This window comes from Pituophis catenifer, unplaced genomic scaffold (genome assembly GCF_029215685.1).
Source record: "Pituophis catenifer annectens isolate HBS135680 unplaced genomic scaffold, rPitCat1.0.hap2 SCAF_11, whole genome shotgun sequence".
NCBI lineage: Eukaryota > Metazoa > Chordata > Lepidosauria > Squamata > Colubridae > Pituophis > Pituophis catenifer.
This window is the reverse complement of record NW_027256891.1, coordinates 14,296,178-14,320,575: the sequence shown is the minus strand read 5'-3', so window position 1 is coordinate 14,320,575 and position 24,398 is coordinate 14,296,178. Positions and strand designations below refer to the sequence as shown.

At 43.0% G+C, this 24,398-nt stretch overlaps 1 protein-coding gene across 2 annotated transcripts; it reads right to left on the bottom strand.

The window, feature by feature from the left end:
* Positions 1-3,210: 3,210 nt before the first annotated feature.
* APOOL (apolipoprotein O like) lies at positions 3,211-22,913 on the bottom strand. Of its 2 annotated transcripts, none has more exons than XM_070951759.1 (9): positions 22,842-22,913; positions 12,770-12,874; positions 12,329-12,448; positions 10,347-10,401; positions 8,814-8,912; positions 6,706-6,797; positions 5,807-5,914; positions 4,962-5,127; positions 3,211-3,461 (listed from the first exon to the last, which is right to left on the bottom strand). In XM_070951759.1, exons 1-9 carry the CDS (start codon positions 22,851-22,853, stop codon positions 3,364-3,366), a joined length of 855 nt encoding a protein of 284 aa, XP_070807860.1. In that variant the 5' UTR covers positions 22,854-22,913; the 3' UTR covers positions 3,211-3,363. The 2 variants fall into 2 exon arrangements, with proteins under 2 accessions (XP_070807860.1, XP_070807859.1); XM_070951758.1 differs by having other exon boundaries at positions 12,770-12,877; positions 22,842-22,878.
* Positions 22,914-24,398: the final 1,485 nt, after the last annotated feature.

Sequence of the window (24,398 nt, the reverse complement as noted above, 5' to 3'; positions counted from 1 at the left end):
TCTCTCCAAGGTTGGCGTACCGTCGGCTCATCAGTCACAAGGAAACCTCTAGCTAAAATTGAGGCTCTCTAAAGCAGGCAAATACTAGCAATAAGAAATTAAAAAAGAAGCTTGCTTGTTTTATGACTGGCAGTAGCTTGATACGTGATTTGATTCTGGTGTTTTTCCATTAGCAAGCTTGTTTTTAGTGTGACACGAAACCCCCTCCAATATTTGGTTAATAAGTATCGTATTTTTCAGAGTATAAGATGCTCCGGAGTATAAGACGTATGTTACGGGAGGAAAACAAGAAAAAAAAAATCTGCCTCTGCTTACCACCTGTATTCATTTGGCTAGCGTCCTTGCAGCAAACAGCCTGGTCAGCTTCAGCACGTTATCGCAGCTTGATTCAGCACGAACAGCTGATTGGCGGTTGGATTGGCCTCCTGGAATATTGCCAATCAGCTGTTCCAGGCTGCAGGGATCGCAACCGCCCATCGCTGTCTCCGTGACTCGTGTTTTTGGCCTCTGTGCGTCGCGTTTTCGGCCGGTTCCAGGTGGCAGGGATCGGCAGCACCAGTAGCGATCCCCACCACCCGGAATTGGCTGAAAACACGACGTGCGGAGGCCAAAAACGCAATGCACAGAAGCCAAAGGGTGGAGGCCGGCAGGTGGGCGGGGCTTCGGCAACATTCACTGTATAAGACGCACAGACATTTCGACCCAATTTTACGTGGGGGGGGAGTACGTCTTATACTCCGAAAAGTATGGTACATACCGTGTTTCCCCGAAAATAAGCCGTCTCCTGAAAATGTTTAACCACATGCGCAGACAGTCCCCACCATTTACTCTGGTTAGGGTTAGGGAGACAGAGCTGGAAATCAGGTAAGACAGCAAGAGGAGACCCATCTCTCTCCACGGGCCTCAAAATAATAAGACCTCCCCGAAAATAAGGCCAAGCACTTATTTCAGGGTTCAAAAAAATAAAATAAAACAAAACAGGATCTTATTTTCGGGGAAACACGGTACATTGGCACAACCAACTCTCTTGGTTGTTGAGGGCTCCTTGACTAAAGTCAAAAGTTCATTAGTATCTACACTTGAAACCTGAATTTGTAGTCAAGGCTTTCTACAGGTTAGAGATGTTGGGTCTCTCTAAAGTATAGCAGTGCCGGATGAAAAGCCATGTGTGAATCGGAGGAGGAGTAGAAACATGCCAGAATGTTTACTGGCCTGTCTAACTTAATCTGTCAGGCCGACATAACCGCTTTCATTAAGACATTCCATGGATTGCTAAAACACTTAGATTGTTTTAATAAGTGGAGGTAGGACAAATTGTTGTGGTCCACCGGCAGCCTGCGGAGCTGGCAGCGGAGTCAGACAGTGAGGAGGCTGAGGAAGAACATGGGCCAGTCCTGAAGGCTGGGGAAGGCCCGGATGAGGGCTCTGCGTCAGAGGCAGAGATGGGGCCAGGGCCATTGGGGAGTGATGTGCAGACTCCAGAGCCTCCAGAGGCTGACAGCAGAGAGGCAGGGGAATAGGAGGAGTCTGTTCCTAGTGCACGCATGAGAAGAGCTGCCAGAAGGCAAGAGCAGCTAAAGCAAAAAGGACGACTCAGGAGTAAGGCCAAGAGATGATTGGCCCTTCCCATAAGGCTTAAAAGACCAGCAACGACTCTTGGGCTCTTTGTCAGAAAACAACGTTGATAGATTTGTTTCTTGTCAGTATCTTCTGAACTTTTGCCAAGAAAAGGCTTTGGCAGGTTGCCATAGTATACCAAGGTTGGTGATAAGGCTGAAGAATTGTGTTATGAAGAATTTGTTTTGAATTAGGTTTTTTTTTTATTTGATTTATATGCCGCCCTTCTCCGGAGACTCAGGGCGGCTTACAATGCGTTAAGCAATAGCCTTCATACTTAGTTTGGACTACGCTGAGAATGAGTTAATTCTCAGCTGTTCTAATAAAATCTGTTTGTTTAGAACTGATTGCGTCTGATAATACCTACCTGGCTCCAGATCCTCTCTGTGCATCTGGGGAGGGCAAAAACAGCCTTTCCCACTCCCTCGGAGGCCTGAAACGGCCCATTTCCCAACTCCCGGTGGGACTTTTTTGCTTTCCCCAGCCTCCAGAGACTCCTAGAGAGGCTCCCCCCCCCCCCACTCCTGGCACGCGATGGCAAAAAAAGTTAGCCATCACTGGTCTAATCTCTTCTTAAAACCTCTAGTGATGGAGCGCCCACGATTTCTGGAGGCAAGCTGTTCCACTGGTTGTCCTCACTGTTAGGAAAGTTCTCTTTTAATTCCAGGTTGCTTCTCTCTTTGATCAATTTCCAACTATTGTTTCTTGTCCTGCCTTCTGATGCTTTGGAGAATAAATGGGTCCCCTTCTTTGTGGCAGCTCCTCAAATACTGGAATACTGCTATCATGTCGCCTTAATTCTTCTTTTCTTTAGACTAGCCCAACCCAACTCCTGCAGCCATTCTTTATATGTTTTAGTCTCCAGACTTTTGATATTGCACACAGGATGCGCAATAATATGTGTGGGAAACATAGCGGTGTGCTTATACTCATTAAAGTCATTCGCACAGAACTATATCTTTTTATCTTTTATGGATTTTTTTTTTAATTTGATTTATATGCCGCCCTTCTCCGGAGACTCAGGGCGGCTTACAATGCGTTAAGCAATAGCCTTCATATTCTTGTATATTTATACAAAGTCAGCTTATTGCCCCCACAAACTGGGTCCTCATTTAACCTACCTTAGAAAGGATGGAAGGCTGAGTCAACCTTGAGCCTGGTAAGATTCGAACCTGCAGAAATTGCAGGCAGCTGTGTTAATAACAGGGTGCATTAAACCACTGTACTACCAAGGCTCTTTGGATTGAAAGTTGCACCATCAATTCTACAAACTTAAACATCCCTGGTCCTCATCTTTCTGCAGATTAGTAAAACAGCCATAGTTTTTGATTAGCCCAGGGATTAGAAAGAAACGCAAAACAAAATGTGGTTTAAATTCTCTATATTATTATCATATTATTATTATTGTTGTTGTTGTTGTTATTATTATTATTGCTGCAGCTTTTGATTAGAAGCAGTGTGGTATCCTTTTGTAATTTACACTATTCACTAATTTGGCAGCGAGGATCTCTCTTGAGAAGCTTCTTGGGCTTTTTACACCCAGAGACCAATTATGCTTTCAACCGGTTAAAAATACGACGTGGCACTAACGAGTAGAAAAAAGATTTTAAGGATTGCACGAGAAAATTGGCAAGAGAACAAGAGTTAAGAAGCTACCTGACTCCGTTATCACCATGCAGACCGTGAGCAAATCGCACAGGGCTTCCAACCTGTTTTTAAAAGTCCCATGAGGAAAACTGGAGGGTATTAGCTTCTTTTACTATACAGATCTGCATCTTCCGGGCTGGCCTGCCCATAGTCCATGAGGCTTGCATCTGCTTTAAACTTGGGCGCCTTCAATACATCTGCCAAAAATACACGAAGATGTCAGAGTATGAATATTCACGGACTGGAATAGATCAGCCAATGGGGACTGAATGGAGACATGGCAACAAGGTCAGCCAATGAATAGGCATAGCAACTAAGTCAGCCAATTGGGAACTGAGACAGACTGGAGCCAGGGCGTGCCTTAGTCTGCAGCTTCTGAGTCTGTGCAGAGAATTGAAACTGAAACTAAGCAGTCTGTGCATGCTGTCTGCTCTGCTGAAATGAAACTAACTGTTCTCTCCTGCCTTGTGTTCTGCCTGTAACTTCTACCATGTTGAAGAATCAACAATTGGTATTGTAAAATTTATTTCATCTGCTATTATGTATATAAAGAAGTTAATGAATCCAGCTGAATCAGTTACCTGTGTGTGCTTGTGGATTTAATTTTTTAAAGAAACTCTGATAAAAGATGTTAGGATAGGCATGTGTGGAATGAGGGAGAGAGGGGCTGCTGAGGTTTATTTACTTACAGGGGGTCCTCCATTTACAACCATTTAAAATTACAGTGGCACTGAATAAAGTACCTTATGACCAATCCTCACCTCTATGACTGATCCTCACCTCTATGACCATCATAGAATCTCCACAGTCATGGAATCAAAATTCAGATGATTGGCAAACCATCCTGTATTTACGATGGTCGCAGCATCTTGGGGTTTTTGATCACCATTTGAGACTCTCCCAGCGGGCTTCTCACAAAGCCAATGATGAGGGAAGCCAGGTTTGCTTAACAGTTCCACGATTCACTTAAGAACAGCAGCGATTCGCTTAACAACCGTGGCGAAAGAAGTCATAAAAATTGGGCATTGCTCACTTAATAACCCCCTTGTGCTTAGCAATGGAAATTCTGGTTGGATATTCATTCATTCATTCATTCATCAATTCCTATCCTACCTTTCCTCCTGTTGGCATTTCAATTTCTACTGGTTGACAAGATAAGCCTACACCAGTGATGGCTAACCTTTTCCGGACCGAGTGCCCAAAGCGCATGCATGTGCTTGCGAATGCGCATGTGCACGACCGAACCCCTAAGATGCAATGCACGTGCAGCCCCTGTGCATGCACCCCGCCCCCCCATGCATAAGTGCGCGCCCCCTGCATGTGCCTGCCTTCCTGCGCAGGCATGCACAGCTCCCCCGCTCCCCACTGCATGCACGTGCGCCCCCCGCATGTGTCCCACCTTCCCCCGCATGCGCGCACGGCCCCCGCACATGCATGGCAGCAACCCGAAGACCAACTGGCTGGTGGGAGGCGTGTGCGTATGCGCAGCAGAGCTGAACTGGAGCGACGGCTCGCATGCCATCAGAGAGGGCGCTGCGTGCTACCTCTGGCACGTTCGCCATCATCGGCCTACACTAACCAGCTGCCTTCCACAGATGTTTAAACAACCACCCAAAACCTGTGTGAACAATCCTCCAATTTGGGAATTGCAGATCCAGAGTTGAGAAAAATCTGTGGTGGCAATTAGAACTTCTCACCTGTTCTGACATTTGGCGCCTTCGTTTCGCCCATCAAAGTCTCATAATCTTGGTGCACTTCTGGCCTCTCTCTCTGGGTCTGTTCCTCTGATCTTTCTGCCTTGTCCTCCGATTCTACTGAGGCCTCCTGAGCTTTTGGGAGGCTATGACTGACTCGCGAAGCTTCCTGCACTTGAAAAAGAGACGGAATTACGGAATATCCAGAAGGATATCTTGGTTGAGCAGTCTATTCTAATTAAACAGTGTGACTTCCAAAAATGGATCCATTTTAATAAAAGCATTGGCCAAAATATTTCTGCTTTTATCTCTAGCACAGAATTCTTAGTCATCGAATGCCAGTACGAGAAAGGCCTGGGCCAGATTTTAATTTTTGTAATATGCATTTTATTAAATATTTATTTTCCCTTAATATAAAATACAAATAGAGATAAAGACAATGGACTTGGGCCAGATTTTAAAGCAGCTTCATATCTGGTCACTTGTGGTAAGAAAGAATTGGCAGCCAACTATGAAACAGGCAACTTTTAAAAAATCTTTACTGAGTCCCTAATTTAATTCTAGGAGTTGAAGTCCACGCATCTTAAAGTTGCCAAGGTTTAGGATATAATTTTATTGCTTATCAGGTTAGTTGGGTAATGAAACATCTGTAAGCAAACCACCAAATTCAGAAGCATCAGGGACTCCATGTATAGGTAACTAACATTAAAACTCCACCTTAGGGCCTCTTTACAATGGGCAATGTAGAGATGCAGTTAATGTTATCATTTAAACAGATGCAAAATGTTGATATTTTAAAACTTATCAAAACTTTTGCTATTTAAAAAGCTTCTTGGAAAAGGACATACCTCAGTATCTTTCTCCTGGGCAACTTCTGTGGAAGATTTTTTTGTCCAGAGTGATCCTACAGTTGTATACATTTTATGACTCGCAGCATAAACTTTGCTACCTGTAACCTGGTTTAACGTGAAATGTGTTATTCAACTGAGCAACGGACACAAGGTGGTGATTTTATTTTATTTTTTAATGAATAGGACAATTCGGAGAGTGGAAGAAAATCCTCCTAATTCTGAATGGCAGTTTATTTGAAATTTGGCCCCTGGAGTTTAAAAAAAAAAAGTCAACCGGCAGCAACACTCTTAAACTGAAATAAAATGTTTATATACCGTATTTTTCAGAATATAAGATGCATCGGAGTATAAGACGCACCTTAGTTTTTGGGGAGGAAAATAAGAAAAAAGCTGATTGGCAGGTGGATCGCCTCCTGGAATACCCCGAATCAGCTGTTCCGAGAGGTGAATTTTAGCAACAGGTTCCTTGGTTGTGAGCTCTGTGCCTTGCTTTTTTTTTTTTTTTTTTTGCCTTTTTTCTCCCTCTGAAACTTCTGAAACTCTGTTTCAGAAAAAAACATTTTTCCTGCCTCTGAAAGCTTCCGAAACAGAGCTTCAGAAAAAAAGCCTCTGAAGCTCTGTTTGGGGGCTTCTTTTCTGAAGCTCTGTTTGGAGGCCTTTTTTCTGAAACTCTGTTTGGAGGCCTTTTTTCTGAAGCTCCGTTTCAGAGGCTTTTTTCAGCCTCTGAAACCTCCGTTTGAGAAGCTGAACGGGCCTACATTTGGAGTATAAGACGCACCCAGATTTTCACCCTCTTTTTACTCCGAAAAATATGGTGTGTGTGTATATATATATATATATATACACACACACCATATTATATATAACCCTAAATATGAACTTTAAAAGGAACTTACCTTAGCAACAATCACCGACTGTGCTGGGTAGCAAAGAGATATACCTAGTGAGCCAAGGCACAAGGGATACGCGATTTTCTTGAATTGAGATCCTGTAAGAAACAAAGCTCAACTGAGAATACACAGAGCACCACTAACATGAAGTTTCAAGACCAGTTTCCTGATAAATCACTTATTTTGTTACATAATTGATTTGCTTTCCTAGAGTAAACTGAACCTCACACTGGCCAAGTTCTGTTGTGTCCCATCGGCTGCCAGCAGAGTTAGCTGCAGAGTCAGGTGAGGAGGAGGTTGAGGGAGGGCCTGGGCCCATCCCAGATGTGCATATGCTCAGAGAGGAGAGGAGATCAACGGAAAGCAATAAGCCTGCCCTCAGAAAAAAGCAGATGTAGACCCTAGCCATCCCCTCCCTGGCTGGAAAATAAGTAGGAAGGGTTTGGGAGGGGCCAGTTGTCGTAGACAAACATTTGTTTCTAGTACACAGCAAGCAATTCATATTCCTTGGCCAAACCCAGGTTTGTTGGGATTACGTACATTTCAGTTTTTGTTTATCCACATGAATAAAAGACTGTTACTGCCCTGTTATTAAAAAGGAGGTTGTTTTACTCACGAGTAATCGGCTTACCGTTACTGTATTTTTCGGACTATAAGACGCACCTGACTATAAGATGCACCTAAATTTAGAAGAGGAAAACAACAAAAAAGACCAGCTGCCTGCAATTACTGCAGGTTCGAATCTCGCCAGGCTCAAGGTTGACTCAGCCTTCCATCCTTTCTAAGGTAGGTAAATTGAGGACCCAGTTTGTGGGGGCAATAAGCTGACTTTGTATAAATATACAAAAGTATGAAGGCTATTGCTTAGCACATTGTAAGCCGCCCTGAGTCTCTGGAGAAGGGCCCTTTTTTCGGCCCATTTTTGGGGCTTTTTTTCGGCTCGTTTTTGAGGTGTTTTTTGGCCCATTTTCCAGGCTTTTTTCAGCCTGTTTTGAGGCCTTTTTTGGCTTGTTTTCAAGGCTTTTTTCCGGCCAAAAAATGGGCCGAAAAAAGCCTCAAAAATGGGCTGAAAAAAGCCCCCAAAATGGGCCAAAAAAAGCCTTGTAAACAGGCCAAAAAAGGCCTCAAAACAGTCCAAAAAAGCCTCAAAAACGGACCAAAAAAGCCTAAAAAATGGGCCACAAAGCCTCAAAGAGGCTGAAAAAAGCTCTGAAAATGGGTCAAAAAAGGCCTGAAAAAGGCAGAAAAAAACGGGGCGTACAGAGGCCAAAAAACAGCTGGTGGGTGGGTGGGTCTTTGGCAATATTCGGTGTATAAGACGCACAGACATTTTCACCCCCTTTTGGGAGACAAAAAAGTGCATTTTATAGTCCGAAAAATACGGTACTTGTGAAGGCTGGGTCAGAACAAGTTGTCTAGGTTTGCACATCAGGCTCAGCCACCAAAAACTAACCAAGTCAACACTACTTGAGAACTAACGGAGCCTATTCAGTTCGCTCAAGATTCAGCAGCCGTGCAGTGCTTAGGATGCGGAAGTACAATGGTATTTTTGAAGCAAGGGGTTGCACCTCTAAAATTTGCTGGCAACTCTTTAAAGCAGCTGCATCTTTTCCTCTTGTCCACAGCTGCAGCTTCAAAAGCTGTAGGTAAAAAGATTAATTTAGCCTGGAGTGGGGTATCCCCACAGCACAGTCAAAAAAAGCCAAGATGGAGTCGTGATAGTGTGCTTTTTTATTTTTTTTTTGCTTTTTAATTTATATGCCGCCCTTCTCCAGAGACTCAGGGCGGCTTACAATGCGTTAAGCAATAGCCTTCATACTTTTGTATATTTATACAAAGTCAGCTTATTGCCCCCACAAACTGGGTCCTCAGTGTGATCCGCGTTCTGCCCGTTTTTTTATGTCCATCACATAGACGGCAGAGCTACCATCACATTTTCACCATTGCCATCTTGACTATTGTTAACCACACCCTTGCAGATACTGGCTGTAGGTTAAGAATAAATTCAGCACAGCAACAGAGATCACTTTAATAAGTAAGTACAGTTTTTCTGATCATCTGGAGTAGTTTCCTTCCCCATAATTGTAGTGTTGTAACAATGAGCATTATCTTACCTTTTCTAGCTAGGACTATTCCGGTCAATCCTGAAACTGTGATCACACCAACTTTAGGGAGAAATTCTGGGGGAGGATTCTTCAGGTAAACATACGCATCTTTAAGATAAGCAAGACAATCTTGGTTATTTCTTGCACAACTTCTCTTTATCTCATTGGTTATTTTCAGAAGTTGTAGTCATATGTAGGAATGGCCTTGGGAGATCAGAAGGAAGACTACAGACTACATAAAGGGCAGATAAGAGGCAGCTGAGCCCACAAAAGGAATATGGGCAGGGCAAGCAGCTCAGAAAGGATCCTCCCTACTTTCTCAGGAGTAAAGGAGACGGCTGGAAAATTTTACTTTCAGGCTTGCAAGAGTCTGTTAACGTATCCTTATGATAAAATTAAAGCTAGCACAGGTAATCCTAGATTTACAACCAGGGGTGAAATTCAGGAGGTTCTGGAGAACCGGTAGCGGAAATTTTGAGTAGTTTGGAGAACTGGGAAATACCGCCTCTGGCTGGCCCCAGAGTGGGGTGGGAATGGAGATTTTGCAATATCCTTCCCCCAGGAGTGGGGATTTTGTAGTATCCTTTCCCCGCCATACCCACCAAGCCACACCCACCAAGCCACACCACTCCCACCAAGCCACACCCACAGAACCGGTAGTAAAATTTTTTTGAATTTCACCACTATTTACAACCATTCATTTCGTGATTGTTCGAAGTTACAACAGCACTGAAATAAGTGACTTATGACTGTTTTTCACACTTACGACTGTTGCAGCATTCTGCATGATCACATGATCAAAACTGGGGCACTTGGCAACTGGCACATATTTATGATATAATAGTTGCAGTCATCATTTTTTTGCAACTTTCTGACGAGCAGAGTCAATGGAGAAGCCAGATTCACTTAACAACCATGTTACCAACTTAACAACTGTGTCAACCCTGAAGATGACCTGACCGAAGCCATCTTGGCCACACTGGAGCTGAGGGATAGGGAAAGGGGGTGGGGATTAGAGATAGCTAGGGTTTTGTAGTCAAAACAAAATAGTTTCTCTTGGGAACCAAGGACATTCTCACACCTGGCCGGAGGAAGGAGGAGTGAGGTCACCAGGCAACAAGACAGTGCCATGATTGGACCATGTGACTGACTGATTGGGGTTGATGGGAAAACTTTTACTTTTAATTAGATGAAAACCGTGGGAAACTTCAGAGTCAGTTTTCACCAGATATGTGCCCATATGATATACCTAATAAAGCTATTCTTTGAGGAATCTACCTGCCTCGGAGTTTTGTTTGCTATGGGTGTATTACTTGGAACCCTGACACACTGCAGTGATTCACTTAAAAACTGTGGCAAGAAAGATCGTAAAATGGAGCAAAACTCAGTTAACCAATGTCTCGTTTAGCAACAGAAATTTGGGGTTCGACTGTGGTCGTAAGTCAAGGACTACCTCTATTTATGGGTGTGCTTTTTGTTTGGGCTGCCTTGCAGGTACACAAAACACAAGGAAGGTGCAAAGTGCTCTATTGACACACCCACCTTTTCCAAACTGGAAGGAAGTTGTGATTCCACTTTTGACAAAGAGGTAAGCATCCTGTAGAAACAAAAACAAAAATATTTTTTTTTTTAAAATCATTGTGGGTTTTTTTTTTTAAAAAAGAATCCCTCTGGCAGATATGAAGGCAGCTTCACAGAAAGGAGAGACGGTTGGAAAAAAAAATACTCTTTGTTTTTATGCAATATGTAAACCTATCCTAGTGTATGTGAATTGCAATTAGAAAGCGATGTATACATGGGATGACAAAGTGATGAGAAATTTCCTTCACGTTAAGGCTGCCCTTTTGTTCTTGTGGTGTGATGCAACTGGCAGCTTTTGTGGGATGACACTGACACCCACCCACACAAATCACTACTCCCCCTTGTTGCCCCCCCAGGTATTCAGAATGGGGTAAATCACGTCACTTAATGCAGATGTCTTGAGATGACAATTCTCTGAATTTCCAGGGCAAAAAGTCAAAGTCAGTCTTGGTAGTACAGTGGTCTAAAGCACCCTGTACTTAAGACCAGCTGCCTGCAATTACTGCAGGTTCGAATCTCGCCAGGCTCAAGGTTGACTCAGCCTTCCATCCTTTCTAAGGTAGGTAAATTGAGGACCCGGATTGTGGGGGCAATAAACTGACTTTGTATAAATATACAAAAGGATGAAGGCTATTGCTTAGCGCATTGTAAGCCGCCCTGAGTCTCCGGAGAAGGGCGGCATATAAATCAAATTAAAAAAAAAAAAAAGATTTACGAAATCCAAACACAAAACAGCCAAAGAACTGGTAAGATTCCCCTGTTGTTTTGGACATCAAGAGTGCATATATATGCGGTGTGCCTATGCCTATGCATTGCTTATTAAGATTTATTTGTATTACGATCCAAGTTCTCAGCAATTAAGAATGACCATATGGCAGCGAACAATATACACACAGCCCCTCTCTCTCTTTCTTGCTATGCATCTGCAGGACAATTTCAGTTTTCATCACAGCTTGCGAGGTTTTGTTTATTTAGGGTATAACATGACAGAAAAGTAAACATATGCACACAATCTGTGTAATTATATACAAAACTTCTACATGGGTACAGCAGTGGCCTCATAACTGGGTATCCAATTCAGCTATCGGAATATAAAGAATTGCAATCCACGTCAAGGATGTTATTGACAGTGATAATCTCTCTCCTTCAACTACTAATTCAACTACCAATCAGAATCTCTTCTCTATATCCATAGAACTACAGTTTGCAAGGTAAGAATCTTATATTAAACACAATTTTGGGTTGACCCTACCAGATGTCATTATCCAACAAGCTCAGGATTTTCACGATAATTAGAGGACAAAATGATAGGCACAGAAAAAAAAAAATAGGGAAACGACTTATTTGAGAACGTCTCCACTCACAAGGGAGAAACATCTTAAGTGCAAAAACCCAACAGGCTTGTTAAGAGTTGTGGGCAAGAGATATTTAATCTGCTGTCAACTCGCAAAGCATCCCTGGCCTGCTCTCGAGTTGCCATAGGCAAGGGGGATGGGAAAATGGCGAAGCAGCATGGCAGCCAAAAACAAAAGCACATTCCAGACATCTTTCTCTCAAGGCTGTCTCCCAGGGTTACCCACAGCAGCCGGAGGGGAGTGATTTCTACAAGCCGCGAAATTGCTCCGTTGGCAAATGTGACTGATGAGACATCCTGGGGGTGGGGGGGAAACAGGGTCAAGTCTGGGCCATAAATTACGTGGGGTCAGAATTGGCTTCACTTGGAACGTGCCGTCATGAAGCTCCTAATAAATAATTGGATTTATTTTGGCTCAAGGCTCATGATTTAATTAGAGCATCTGTCGGAACCCTGACATCTGCATCTCACAGGCTGTTTTGATTGCCAACATGCTTCCCTCCCACCCCTTCTCCAACAGGGTTGTGACTGAATCTTTTGAAAGGTATTATTTCTGTACCTAAATCAAGAAGCCTGCTTGTGTTCTCACCTTGCAGTTCTTTAGGTAATGACTTGTTGTCTTTCTTACGGTTGAAATTCTGGTTTGCAGCCGGCCGGGTTTTTCGTCAACGTAACGTGATTCCAGAGGTGGGGCGCTGTACATGGGAAGCTGCAAAAAAGGAAGGGGCAGACGGTGACCATGGGCTTGTTCTGACCTAGGCTTCCTGGTATAGTAATTAGCACACAGTTAGTCCCAAAATCCCCTTTTATTTTAACGGCTGTGAATTCCTTTCATTCACAGCACATGCTGAATCACCAAGAGTTGATAAATAGTCCAACAGAAGTCTGCCACAGTCCTTCAGATAAGGCTAGTAAACACCCACCTTTATCTTCTTTGACACGCTGCCAAACACCTAATTAGCAATTGTAATCTTCGCAGGAAAAGCTTCGCTACACAACACGAAACCCATAATGATCTTACGAATCTCACCTGATGTGCTCTAATCCGGCGAGATTTCTGTTCTCCTTCGGCTGCATCAAGTGCATGAGAAGAAGTCCATGCTAGGACTGTGGGAAGAGCTGCCCATTTGGTGACCTGCTGTCACAAGCCAAGAGAAGCCAAGAGAAATTAAGAAACAAATTCAATACGTCCAGGAAAGTAGCTTTTGTTCCTCAACATTCATTCTAACATCAAGAAAACTGTTACGCCCACATCTCTCTTTAAGCTGGGAATGCTGGTTTATCCATTTTTTAAAAATGACCCTTTAATCCCTTGTTTTGGGGTGGAGTTGGGGCGACGGAGTGGAGCTGAGCATTTACTGGCCGGATGCCCTTCCTGATGCCTACGTGGAGTTCACAGCAGATATTTTTTCTTTGCACCTCGATAAGAGATGCATCTGCCGCTGCCTAGGATTGAACTCTCAACCTAATGAGTGGTAGGCGAGTGTCTTCACCTCTAGGCCACTCTTGCCACTCAAATGCCAGTTTATTCATGATTAGCAGGCTAGGAAGCTGACTTATGAGGCAAACTGGATGGGGTGGGGGGAGTTTAAAAAACAAAAGTTTTTTACAAATGTAAAATAGCACGAGTGGATTGGATATGCACTGGGGTGATCAGCTGTGAAAGGAAAAAGAAGGAAAAAGAGGAAAGAGGAAGAAGGAAGGAAGGAAGGAAGGAAGGAAGGAAGGAAGGAAGGAAGGAAGGAAGGAAGAAAGAAAGAAAGAAAGAAAGGGAAAAAAAAAAAGGTACAGGAAAGGATAGGAAGGACCATACATTGGATTTAAGGTGAAGGTCTCTTTCTAGGCTGGAGAAATGCGACAATATATGAAGGCATTATTTATTTACTTGCTAGACTTAACATCCTGCTTTCTTATACGAGATTAAGGCAACATGCTTGGTGGTCCCCTAATCCTGTTTCCCACGATACTCCAGTGAGGTAGGTCGAAGTGAGCCCACAATCACCCGGGGGGGGGGGGGGTTCTAAGTTCAGGTTTTGGGTTTCTTCAGGACCAGTCCAACATCTTAGGTAAAGGTAAAGGTTCCCCTCGCACATATGTGCTAGTCGTTCCCGACTCTAGGGGGCAGTGCTCATCTCCGTTTCAAAGCCGAAGAGCCAGCGCTGTCCGAAGATGTCTCCGTGGTCATGTGGCCGGCATGACTAAACACCAAAGGCGCACGGAACGCTGTTCCCTTCCCACCAAAGGTGGTCCCTATTTTTCTACTTGCACTTTTTATGTGCTTTCGAACTGCTAGGTTGGCAGAAGCTGGGACAAGTAACGGGAGCTCACCCTGCTACGCGACACTAGGGATTCGAACGGCTGAACTGCCGATCTTTCGATCAACAAGCTCAGCGCCTTAGCCATGAGCCACCGCGTCCCTTTTGGTCTTTAGGACTTGCAAAAACAGATCCCTTGGTAAAATAATAGGAATTGTCCTCCAGGAATCCAGATACAACAGCGTCTTAGCCACTGAGCCACCACGTCCCTCATACAGGTATCAAAGGGCAATCTATACACCCACATTTTGTAAGAGAATGATTTATTTTCATCCAATCGATCAGAACAGTGTTGGAAGGGACCTTGGAGGTTTTCTAGTTCAACCAGCTCCACCAGGAGACCCTATACAATTTGAGACAAGTGGCCGTCCAGTCTCTTCTTAAAATCCTCCTGTGATGAAGCACCCACAACTTCTGAAGGCAAGCCACGGTCCAATGGTTAACTGTTCTCACTGTTAGGAACTTTCTCCTTAGTTCTAGATTGTTCAGTTTCCATCCATTGTTTCTTGTCCTGCCTTCTGCTGCTTTGGAAAATAAGTTGATTTTTTTTTTTTATATATATTTGATTTATATGCCGCCCTTCTCCGGAGACTCAGGGCGGCTTACAATAGCCTTCATCCTTTTGTATATTTATACAAAGTCAGCTTATTGCCCCCACAAACTGGGTCCTCATTTAACCTACCTTAGAAAGGATGGAAGGCTGAGTCAACCTTGAGCCTGGTGAGATTTGAACTTACAGTAATTGCAGACAGCTGGTGTTAATCACAATGCTTTTAGTCTGCTGAGCCACCAGGCCCTTTTTAATTCCCTCCCCCCTTCATTGTGGCAGCCCCTCATATACCGGAAAATTACCATCCCCCCCTCTTCCTTCTTTTCGCTAGACTAGTCATACGCAGACAGAAACTGTCTATGTAAAAAATATTTTTATTAAAAAAAAAAGAATTGTAGCATGACGGCTAGAATTGGCTCAGTCCACAAACGACACTGATTGTCAGCCCTGGAGGCCATCTTTTGCTTTGGATCTTCAGGGCTGCCACATTTAGCGCTGTGGGAAACTAGGAAGGGGGATTGCATGGAGTTGTAGAGACATTTTAGCCAGGGGTGAAATCCAGCAGGTTCTGACAGATTCTGGAGAACTGGTAGCGGAAATTTTGAGTAGTTCAGAGAACTGGCAAATACCACCTCTGGCTGGCCCAAGAGTGGGGAGGGAATGGGGATTTTGCAGTATCCCTCCCCTGGAGTGGGGTGGGAATGGGGATTTTGCAGTATCCTTCCCCTGGAGTGGGGAAGGAATGGGGATTTTGCAGCATCCTTCCCCTGGAATGTTTTGTTTGTTTGTTTTATTAAATTTATATACTGCCCTACTCCCGAAGGACTCAGGGCGGTGAACAGGCACAGAATAAAATACATAAATACAAAAGTTAAAAACAATTTAAAACCAAATTAAATAATTTAGCCCAAGACAATTAAAAATCCCAATAATTTAAAACAAATTAAAATTTCAGTTTAAAAAATTAAAAGAATGGGGAGGGAATGGGGATTTTGCAATATCCTTCCCCTGGAGTCGGGTGGGAATGGGGATTTTGCAGTATCCTTCCCCTGGAGTGGGGAGGGAATGGAGATTTTGCAGTATCCTTCCCTCAGGAGTTTGGTGGGAATGGGGATTTTGCACTATCCTTCCCCTGGAGTCGGGTGGGAATGGGGATTTTGCAGTATCCTGCCCCTGGAGTGGGGAGGGAATGGAGGTTTTGCAGTATCCTTCCCCTGGAGTGGGGTGGGAATGGGGATTTTGCAGTATCCTTCCCCTGGAGTGGGGTGGGAATGGAGATTTTGCAGTATCCTTCCCCTGCCACGCCCACAGAACCAGTAGTAAAAAAATTTGAATCCCACCACTGATTTTAGCCAGAACAACATTCTTTCTCTGAGAGTCAAGGATGTTCAGCCTGCACCTGGAGTGGCGTGACTGGGAGGCATCTCCAGTTGGGACAGTGAATTGATTCAACCATGTGATGGACATGTGGGTGCAGGGGAAGGGACCTGGTGTTTCCTTTGGGTGGGGAAAACCTGGAAGCTTTCAGATTCGGGTTTTCCCAGATGTGCTAATATGACATCTCTAATAAAATGGAACTTTGAGGAACTTCTACCCTCCAGAGTCTTCTTTCATTAGGTGTGCTAATGGGAACCCTGACACTAATTGCTTTGAGATGTCTACTGAAAGGAACTGGGCAGTGACTAACAAAATGCTCCTGTAATAAATAGATTTCACTGCCCAGCAATTATTTCGAAGCAATTATCTTAACATTGATTGAAGTAAAAAAAAAAAATTCCATTAAAATCACAAGACTCAGCCAGCCTGTCTGAGGAGGGGGCATATTATTAGGTCCGGCTAAAAACTGAGATTATTTGATTATGTTTAACTGTCTCTTGCTTAGATTAAATTAAATTGATACGATTAAATAGTGCTCCTTGGTTATTAGCAATTACAATTCAGGGATCACAAACAGAGGTTTTGCAAGCTGCAAAGTGTAAGAATGATTCTTCCAGTTTTGAAATCATGCTGTAAGTTAGACAGGGAAGTAAAAAAGAACTACCCTTAAACGTATCATTGAAAAACATTTTCTTGGGCTGACTTAAGAAAATAGCATCAAAGCTAGAACAGAACCGAACAACAGAGTTGGAAGGGATCTTGGAGACAAACGCTTTTGAGCTTTCTTTTTAAAAGCTCAAAAGAAAAGCCTGACTTGCAGGAGACTTCATTTGTCGTGGGCCAGTCCATAAAATCACCGCTGGTGGGGCGATATGCATGTTGCCTGCTTATAAAGAGCACACATTAGCCCTGTATTTATGGCAAAATAGACCTTTGAGCTTCTCCCTCAGGGGTGAAATGTAAAATGTGTTACTACCGGTTCTGTGGGCATGGCTTGGTGGTGGTGGTGGTGGTGGTGATGTGGCCAACTTTTTTTTGTTTTTTAACTTTTCAAAGCATTTTTCTAATGCTTCGAAAAGCCTCTGGCGATCAGGCAACTCAGCTGGGATTGTCAGAGAGGCTTTTAAAAAAATGCTTTGAAAAGCCTCTCTGATAATCAGGCAACTCAGCTGGGATCGTCAGAGACTTTTCAAAGCATTTTTTTAACCACTTCTTCGGCCAAGAGGTTGCAGGAAAAAATTCTTTGAAAAGCCTCTGACGATCCCAGCTGAGCCGCGGGATCATCAGAGGCTTTTTTTTTTACTTTTAAAAGCATTTTTTTTCATCGGAAGAGGTTGTAGAAAAAATGCCTTTAAAAGTAAAAAAAAAAAGGCCTCTGGTGGTCATGCAACTCAGCTGAGCATGGGGTGGGGATTTTTGCTACCGGTTCTCTGAACCACCTGCCGCCATCGCTATCGGATCGGGCGATCCGGTCCAAACTGGGAGCATTTCACCCCTGTTCTCCCTTCACATTCCCTCTAGCCCACTGTAATGTCATCACTGATGCTCACTGACGTTACAGATACTTGGCATGTTTATTTTCTAAAAACGCCATGCGTTCCAGAGGCATTCCCAAAAATCAAAATTACACTGAAAGCTAATAGCAATAGCCCTTATATACTGCTTCACAGTGCTTTCCAGCCCTCTCTAAGCGGTTTACAGAGTCAGCCTCTTGCTCCCAACAATCTGGGTCCTCATTTTACCAACCTCGGAAGGACGGAAGGCTGAGTCAACCTTGAGCCTGGTGAGATTCAAACTGCCAAATTGCAGGCAGCAGGCAGTCAGCAGAAGTAGCCTGCAGTACCGCACTCTAACCACTGCGCCACCGTGGCTCATATAATGCTTGGCTTTGAAGCAGACCTTTCTTTATTTTTGATTAAAATAATATTTATTGGGTCAATAAGACCCAAAACAAAGTATGGACAAACAATTTGTCTACACCAGGGGTCCCCAACCCTTGGTCCGTGAACCGGCACTGGTCCATGGCATGCCAGAAACTGGGCCACGCCACCAAGTGAAGCCCCATCCGTGGGATACAAGTAGCACACAAAACCACACTCCCTCTAGTCCATAGAAAAACCTCTCTCCACGGAACTGGTCCCTGGTGCCCAAAAGATTGAGAGGCGCTGGTCTAACCAACCCATTGTTATTCTTCTATTGTCAATCACAGCCACTTGAAGGGCTTCATACAAGTATTACAGCATCGGCTGTATTTTACTTGGATCTTTCATTTCATTCTGCATTCAGTTTTGGTCACCACGATGTAAAACGGATGCGGAGACTCTAGAAAGAGTGCAGAGAAGAGCAACCAAGATGATCAGGGGACTGGAGGCTAAAACATATGAAGAACGGTTGCAGGAATTGAGTATGTCTAGTCTGATGAAAAGAAGGACTAGGGGAGACATGATAGCAATGTTCCAATATCTCAGGGGCTGCCCCAAGGAAGAGGGAGTCAAGCTACTCTCCAAAACATCTAAGGGCAGGACTAGAAGCAATGGGTGGAAACTAATCAAGGAGAGAAGCAACCTAGAACTAAGGAGAAATTTCCTGACAGTTGAACAATTAACCAGTGGAACAACTTGCCTGCAGAAGTTGTGAATGTTCCAACACTGGAAGTTTTTAAGATGTTGGATAACCATTTGTCTGAAGTGGTGTAGAGTTTCCTGCCTTAGCAGGGGGTTGGACTAGAAGACCTCCAAGGTCCCTTCCAACTCTGTTACTCTATTCGATTCTAGATTCCACAAAAGCGCTAGAAGCATTTGTAACAAGCACTGGGACTGATACACATTTAAAGAAGTTCCTGATTCTTATTTTTTGTTTTTTGCCACTGCTGGCACAAAACCAAGTGATTAACAAAGGGGATGCATCGTTTACCAGGAAAAAAAAAAAGTGTGTACATCTGAAATGTATATGATGTCCTGTCAGACATCAGCAGCCGCTGAAAAAACTGACATTTTAAACAAATAATCTGGTAAACTGCATGTTTGAGAAAAGATTCAAAAGGAAAATACCTAAAACAGGGTGTCACACTCAAGGCCCAGGTGCTGGATCCAGCTCGCGGGGTACTTAGATCTGGCCCGCGGGGCCATCCTGGAAACAGCGAAGGACCAGCCTGTGGTGTTTCTGCCAGCGAAAATGGAGCTCAGGAACGCTTGGGCCGCCACAGGTGCCCCCAACATGAGTGATGTCGAGCTGGCCACGCCTACCCTGGCCACGCCCTCCAAGTTCAAACACAACCCTGATGTGGCCCTCAATGAAATTGAGTTTGACACCCCTGAGCTAGAAGATTCAAAACACAGGATGGCATCTTGAAAACACCTTATCACCGAAAATAGGAACCTGTGGAATATTGATTCAAGAATGCCCAATGCTAATTTTGAGTTTTAAAACAAATCAGCAGAATAGAGCTCTAGTTTGACACATGGTTATAACCTTTCCGTGATGAGCAGCAACCACTGCCTTTCTACATAATAAAATACGAATTCTTAAGAGATTCCCTCAGCCCCAGGCTTGTCAAAACAGAGACAGAGCTAGAGAAAAGTTGCAGAAAAAAGTGCCTAGAATGACAAGGTGCTAATTAACACAGATATTTGGGGATTGTGTGTTCTATCATCAATATCACAATGGTTGTGAGAGGTCACATCAAATGTTTAAACTCTGAAGAGTCCAAGACCAAATTGTACTTTTTATACCGTAGTCTTATGGTCTCATTTTACATTCTACCTAAAGTATCTGGTGCAAGTGATTCACAAAATAGACTGAATTCTAAATTTTAAAAGCAACTTTCCCCAATCTGGTGCCTACTATGGTAGTCCCTTCACTATTTGGGCTATACCGAATACATTGAAGAGACTGGAGAAAAAAAAATAGATATTGCAAAAGCCTATTGTTTTTGTTGAAAGAAATGATATGAACACCAGGGTGGATAAAAATCAATGATTTTTTTTAAAAAAAATCAGATTTTTTTTATTTTTATCGAATTTATTTTAATAAAAAACTTTTGGGGTAAAAATCTATCGTAAGATAGTTTTCTATTTAAGATACATAAATAATTTAGTTTATTCAGCATGAAATGGAGCTTAGTTATGTAGCATGAGGCTGTATATTCTGCAGCACTGGGACTATCGGTGAGTCAACAGTGGGTCAAAGGAGTAGCAGAGATGACAGTTGCTCTTTAAAAATTATGATTTAAATCGAGTTGATTTAAATCAAGCCTTTTTACTAGTGATTTAAATCATGATTTAAATTGTGATTTAAATCAAATCCACCCTGATGAACACGGATGTGAATGCTTGAACAGCAAATTCTGCACTTGTTTTTTTTAAATGCTCACTATACACAATTTCACACACTAGCTGGGGATTTCCTGGGAGTTGAAGTCGCACACTTTAAGTAGCCAACGTTGAAAAAAACCTGGTGGAAGGGGTTTCCAGCGTCAATGTGGTTTTGCTAGCCTCACAACATCTCCCAACCTGGTGTCTCCCAGCCATGCTTCACTGCAACTCCCATGGTCAACAGTATCAGGTTGGGGAAGATGGGATGTATAATCTGGAAAGCACCAAGCGGGTGATGGATGTGCTAAAAGCTCAGACTGGCCAAAGAGCTGCTCATAAGAGTTCTACAGAGGAATTATTGAGTCTGTCATCTCTACAACTGTCCGGTTTGGCTCTGCAACCCAACAAGACAGACACAGACTTCAACGGATAGTTAGAACTGCAGAAAAAACAATGGCTACCAACCTGCCTTCCATGGAGGACCTGTATACTGCACGAGTCAAAAAGAGGGCTGTGAAAGTATTTACAGACCCCTCACATCCTGGACATAAATTGTTTCAACTCCTACCCTCAAAATGACGCTATAGAGCACTGCACACCAGAACAACTAGACACAAGGACAGTTTTTTCCCGAACGCCATCACTCTGCTAAACAAATAATTCCCTCAACACTGTCATACTATTCACTAAGTCTGCATTACTATTACTATTAATCTTCTCATTGTTCCTATCAGACATCTCCTCCCACTTATGACTATAACCATATTGCTTGTATCTTTATGATTTTTATTGTTTTATTTAGTTTCCTAGTATGATTTATGTTTACTTAGTTAGTATCCTATGACTATCACTAATTGTTCATGATTTATCACTTGTAGCTTTTATGTACACTGAGAGCTTATGCGCCGGAGAGAAATTCCTTGTGTGTCCAATCACACTTGGCCAATAAAGAATTCTATTCTTCTCCTATTGTATATGCAGAGTGCGGTTCTTACGATTATTATATATTATATTATATTATATTATATTATATTATATTATATTATATTATATTATATATTATATTATATATTATTATATATATATATATATATATATATATATATATATATATATATATGTTTTCTCAGGTTTTCGCGGGTGTTTGTATGTAGGTCTTTGGTTATTCGGGTTCTCCCACGTAAAATTGGAAGTGTCTTGGCGACGTTTCGACGAAGTCTCATTCGTCATCTTCAGGCTTCGTGCCTCCAGGAGGCACGAAGCCGAGAACACCAGCCTGAAGATGACGAATGAGACTTCGTCGAAACGTCGCCAAGACACTTCCAATTTTACGTGGGAGAAGACCCGAATAACCAAAGACCTACATACATACACACACACACATATATATATATATATATATACCCTCAAAAAGATGCTATAGGGCACTGCACACCAGAACTAGACACAAGGACAATTTTTTCCCGAATGCTTAACAACTAATTAACAACTAATTGCTTAGTTGCTTAACAACTAATTCCCACAACACTGTCAAATAATTTACTAAGACTGTATTACTATTATTATTCTTTTCCTTATCAGTATCTATCTCTTCCCACTTATTACTATAACCATGTCGCCTGTATCTTTCCATTATATTGTTTCTATTTGTATCTTTCCATTATATTGTTTTTATTTGTAACTTTCCATTATATTGTTTTTATTTGTTTCCTAGTACAATTTGATAGCTGTTTAGTAACCTTGACTATCACTAAGTGTTGTATCTTTTTATTCTCGATGAATGCATTTTATTCTCCTTATGTACACTGAGAGCCTATGCACCAAAGACAAATTCCTTGTGTGTCCGATCACACTTGGCCAATAAAAGAATTCTATTCTATTAGGGAGTGCAGTTTGGCCAGGAATCTCAGAAACATCCCAAGGATGTTGGGTTACATCTGGAGGCAGCATCAGTGGGATTTCACAATGGAAGGGCATTCTGCACATGCTCCGTTGCCCAAGATCTTCAGGAACGCCCAAAACAAGAATTACCAATGGAGCCAAGCTTGGGAAGAGATGCAAAGGAACCAGCTTTGCCCACCCTTCCTCATCCATTGCCCTGCAACTCTTATTTCTTTCACCTCCCCACATTCAGAGAAGGAAGGGGCGATGACTGTAGCAGGGCAAATAGGACAAATCCCTCTGCACATGCTCAGAGGTCCACTCGCCTTTTCCACCCCCTCCTCCCCTTTGGGGGCCTCTTTTTTGCAGAGCAAAGTTCCAATTTCGTGGCTGGCGGGGAGAGAAGTGCGAAAGCTCAGAAAGGGGCGCAGCTGGCTGACTCAATGACCCCGCAGGACAAGGGAATTCTGCACATGCTCAGGGGCACCCTTTGCAACCTAGAGCCACTGTTTTCAGTTGAAAAGCAGGAAAGGGCTCCCCTTAACGCAGGGAGGCCCCGTCGTGGATCCCGAAACGAAGGAAGGAAAGGGGGAAAAAAAAGGGGTTTCTAGCAGCCTCGAAAGTCGCCGGAATTGGAGACCGGAGAGGCGCGACGCAGCCACTCACCTTGGCCGCCATTTTGGCTCCACCTCTTCGCGTGGGGAAGCGCCCAACCCGGAAGAGGGCGGAGCTACAGGAAAGCTGGCCTAGGATTGGCGGAGCGGAGAAGTGGCGTCGGAGGGACGTCACCCGGTGTTGGTTTTTTTTTTTTTTCGCGGAAGAGTTTCCCGCGCGGGACTACAGCTCCCATGATCCCCCAGGAGCATGGTTTTTCAACTGCTGTGAGGAGGCTTTAAAACCGTGTTTTACAGCCTTTGGCAAATTTAAGAAATGTGTGGACTCCAACTCCCAGAATTCCTAGCCAGCACTGGGAGGTGGGGAATTCTGGGAGTTGGAGTCCACGTCTCTTAAAAGTTGCCAAGATTGAAATATACTGGGCTAAAATAAGGTTCTAGTCCCTGGTATGTGAATAGGAGTTTTTTTTTTTTTTTTTAAAGTTTTATTGCCCCCCCCCCATTCACCCACATCTTTTTTGAACAGAGTATTGGCCATATCTTATCTTATACAATTAATCAAATTCAAATACATTTTACTCAATTACAGTTTTTGCCAAAATCTTCCCCCCCCCTTTTTTATCATGTCTCAATATTTCTATGCTTACTTACATAAACATCTTCATTTGCCCTTAAATTCTAATTATTGCCATTTATTCATATTTCTTCTCTTTTATTCTTTAAACAATTCATTCTTTATCTTATTTATTTATTTATTTATTTATTTATTTATTTATTTATTTATTTATTTATTTATTTCTTCCAATTTATATACCGCCCTTCTCCCTGAGGACTCAGGGCGGTGTACAGCCAGAATTAACATGAAATACAAATATTAAAAAACAATTAATATATATATATAAATTTGGCCCTTAATATCTTTATATTTGTTCGGGGTTGCCTTTCTTCCATTTCATCTTTTTTATTGTACAGCCATCTTTCTCCTCAAACCTACCAGCTCTCTCTTTTCTTTCCTTCTTACTTTCTCTTCCCCCCACCCTCTTCTTCTCCTCCCTACTTCCTCTTCCTTTCTCCTTCTCCTCCTCTCTTCCTCCCTCTCTTACCCTCACTCCTACTCAGTGGTGGGATTCAAGTAATTTAACAACCGGTTCTCTGCCCTAATGATTTCTTCCAACAACCAGTTTGCCAAACTGCTCAGAAAGTTAACAACCGGTTCTCCAAAAGTGGTGCAAACTGGCTGAATCCCACCACTGATTACATATCTGGGAACAAGCCCACCCTAAAATCATTGTCTTACTTTTCAGTTGGTACGTAAATGATAGCCAGAAGGGTTCTTCTGTGGAAAGAAATATCCACCTGGTTCAGTTCCAAGCCGGGAGAAAGGCACTGGAAACATGGAGGCTGATTGGAAAGATGGTTTAATGGTGAAGCAGAACCACATAGGTGGTTCTGGTGCAGCTGACCACATGGAGTTGCGAGTGGGGGGTATTTATACCTTCTCTTAGGCTTTGCACTTGAGCTTCCTGTTCCTGTGCAAGAATATGTGTTCTATTGGCTGTTGTCAGACTCCCATGGGGCCATGTACAAATCCTAGGAGTTTGTCTGAGCT

Coding starts and splice junctions, on each gene's coding strand:
- APOOL (XM_070951758.1), bottom strand. Junction 12,449..12,769: donor GCCGGATTAGAGCACATCAG/GTGAGATTCGTA, acceptor CCTTTTTTGCAG/CTTCCCATGTACAGCGCCCC. Junction 10,402..12,328: donor ATTACCTAAAGAACTGCAAG/GTGAGAACACAA, acceptor TTGTTTCTACAG/GATGCTTACCTCTTTGTCAA.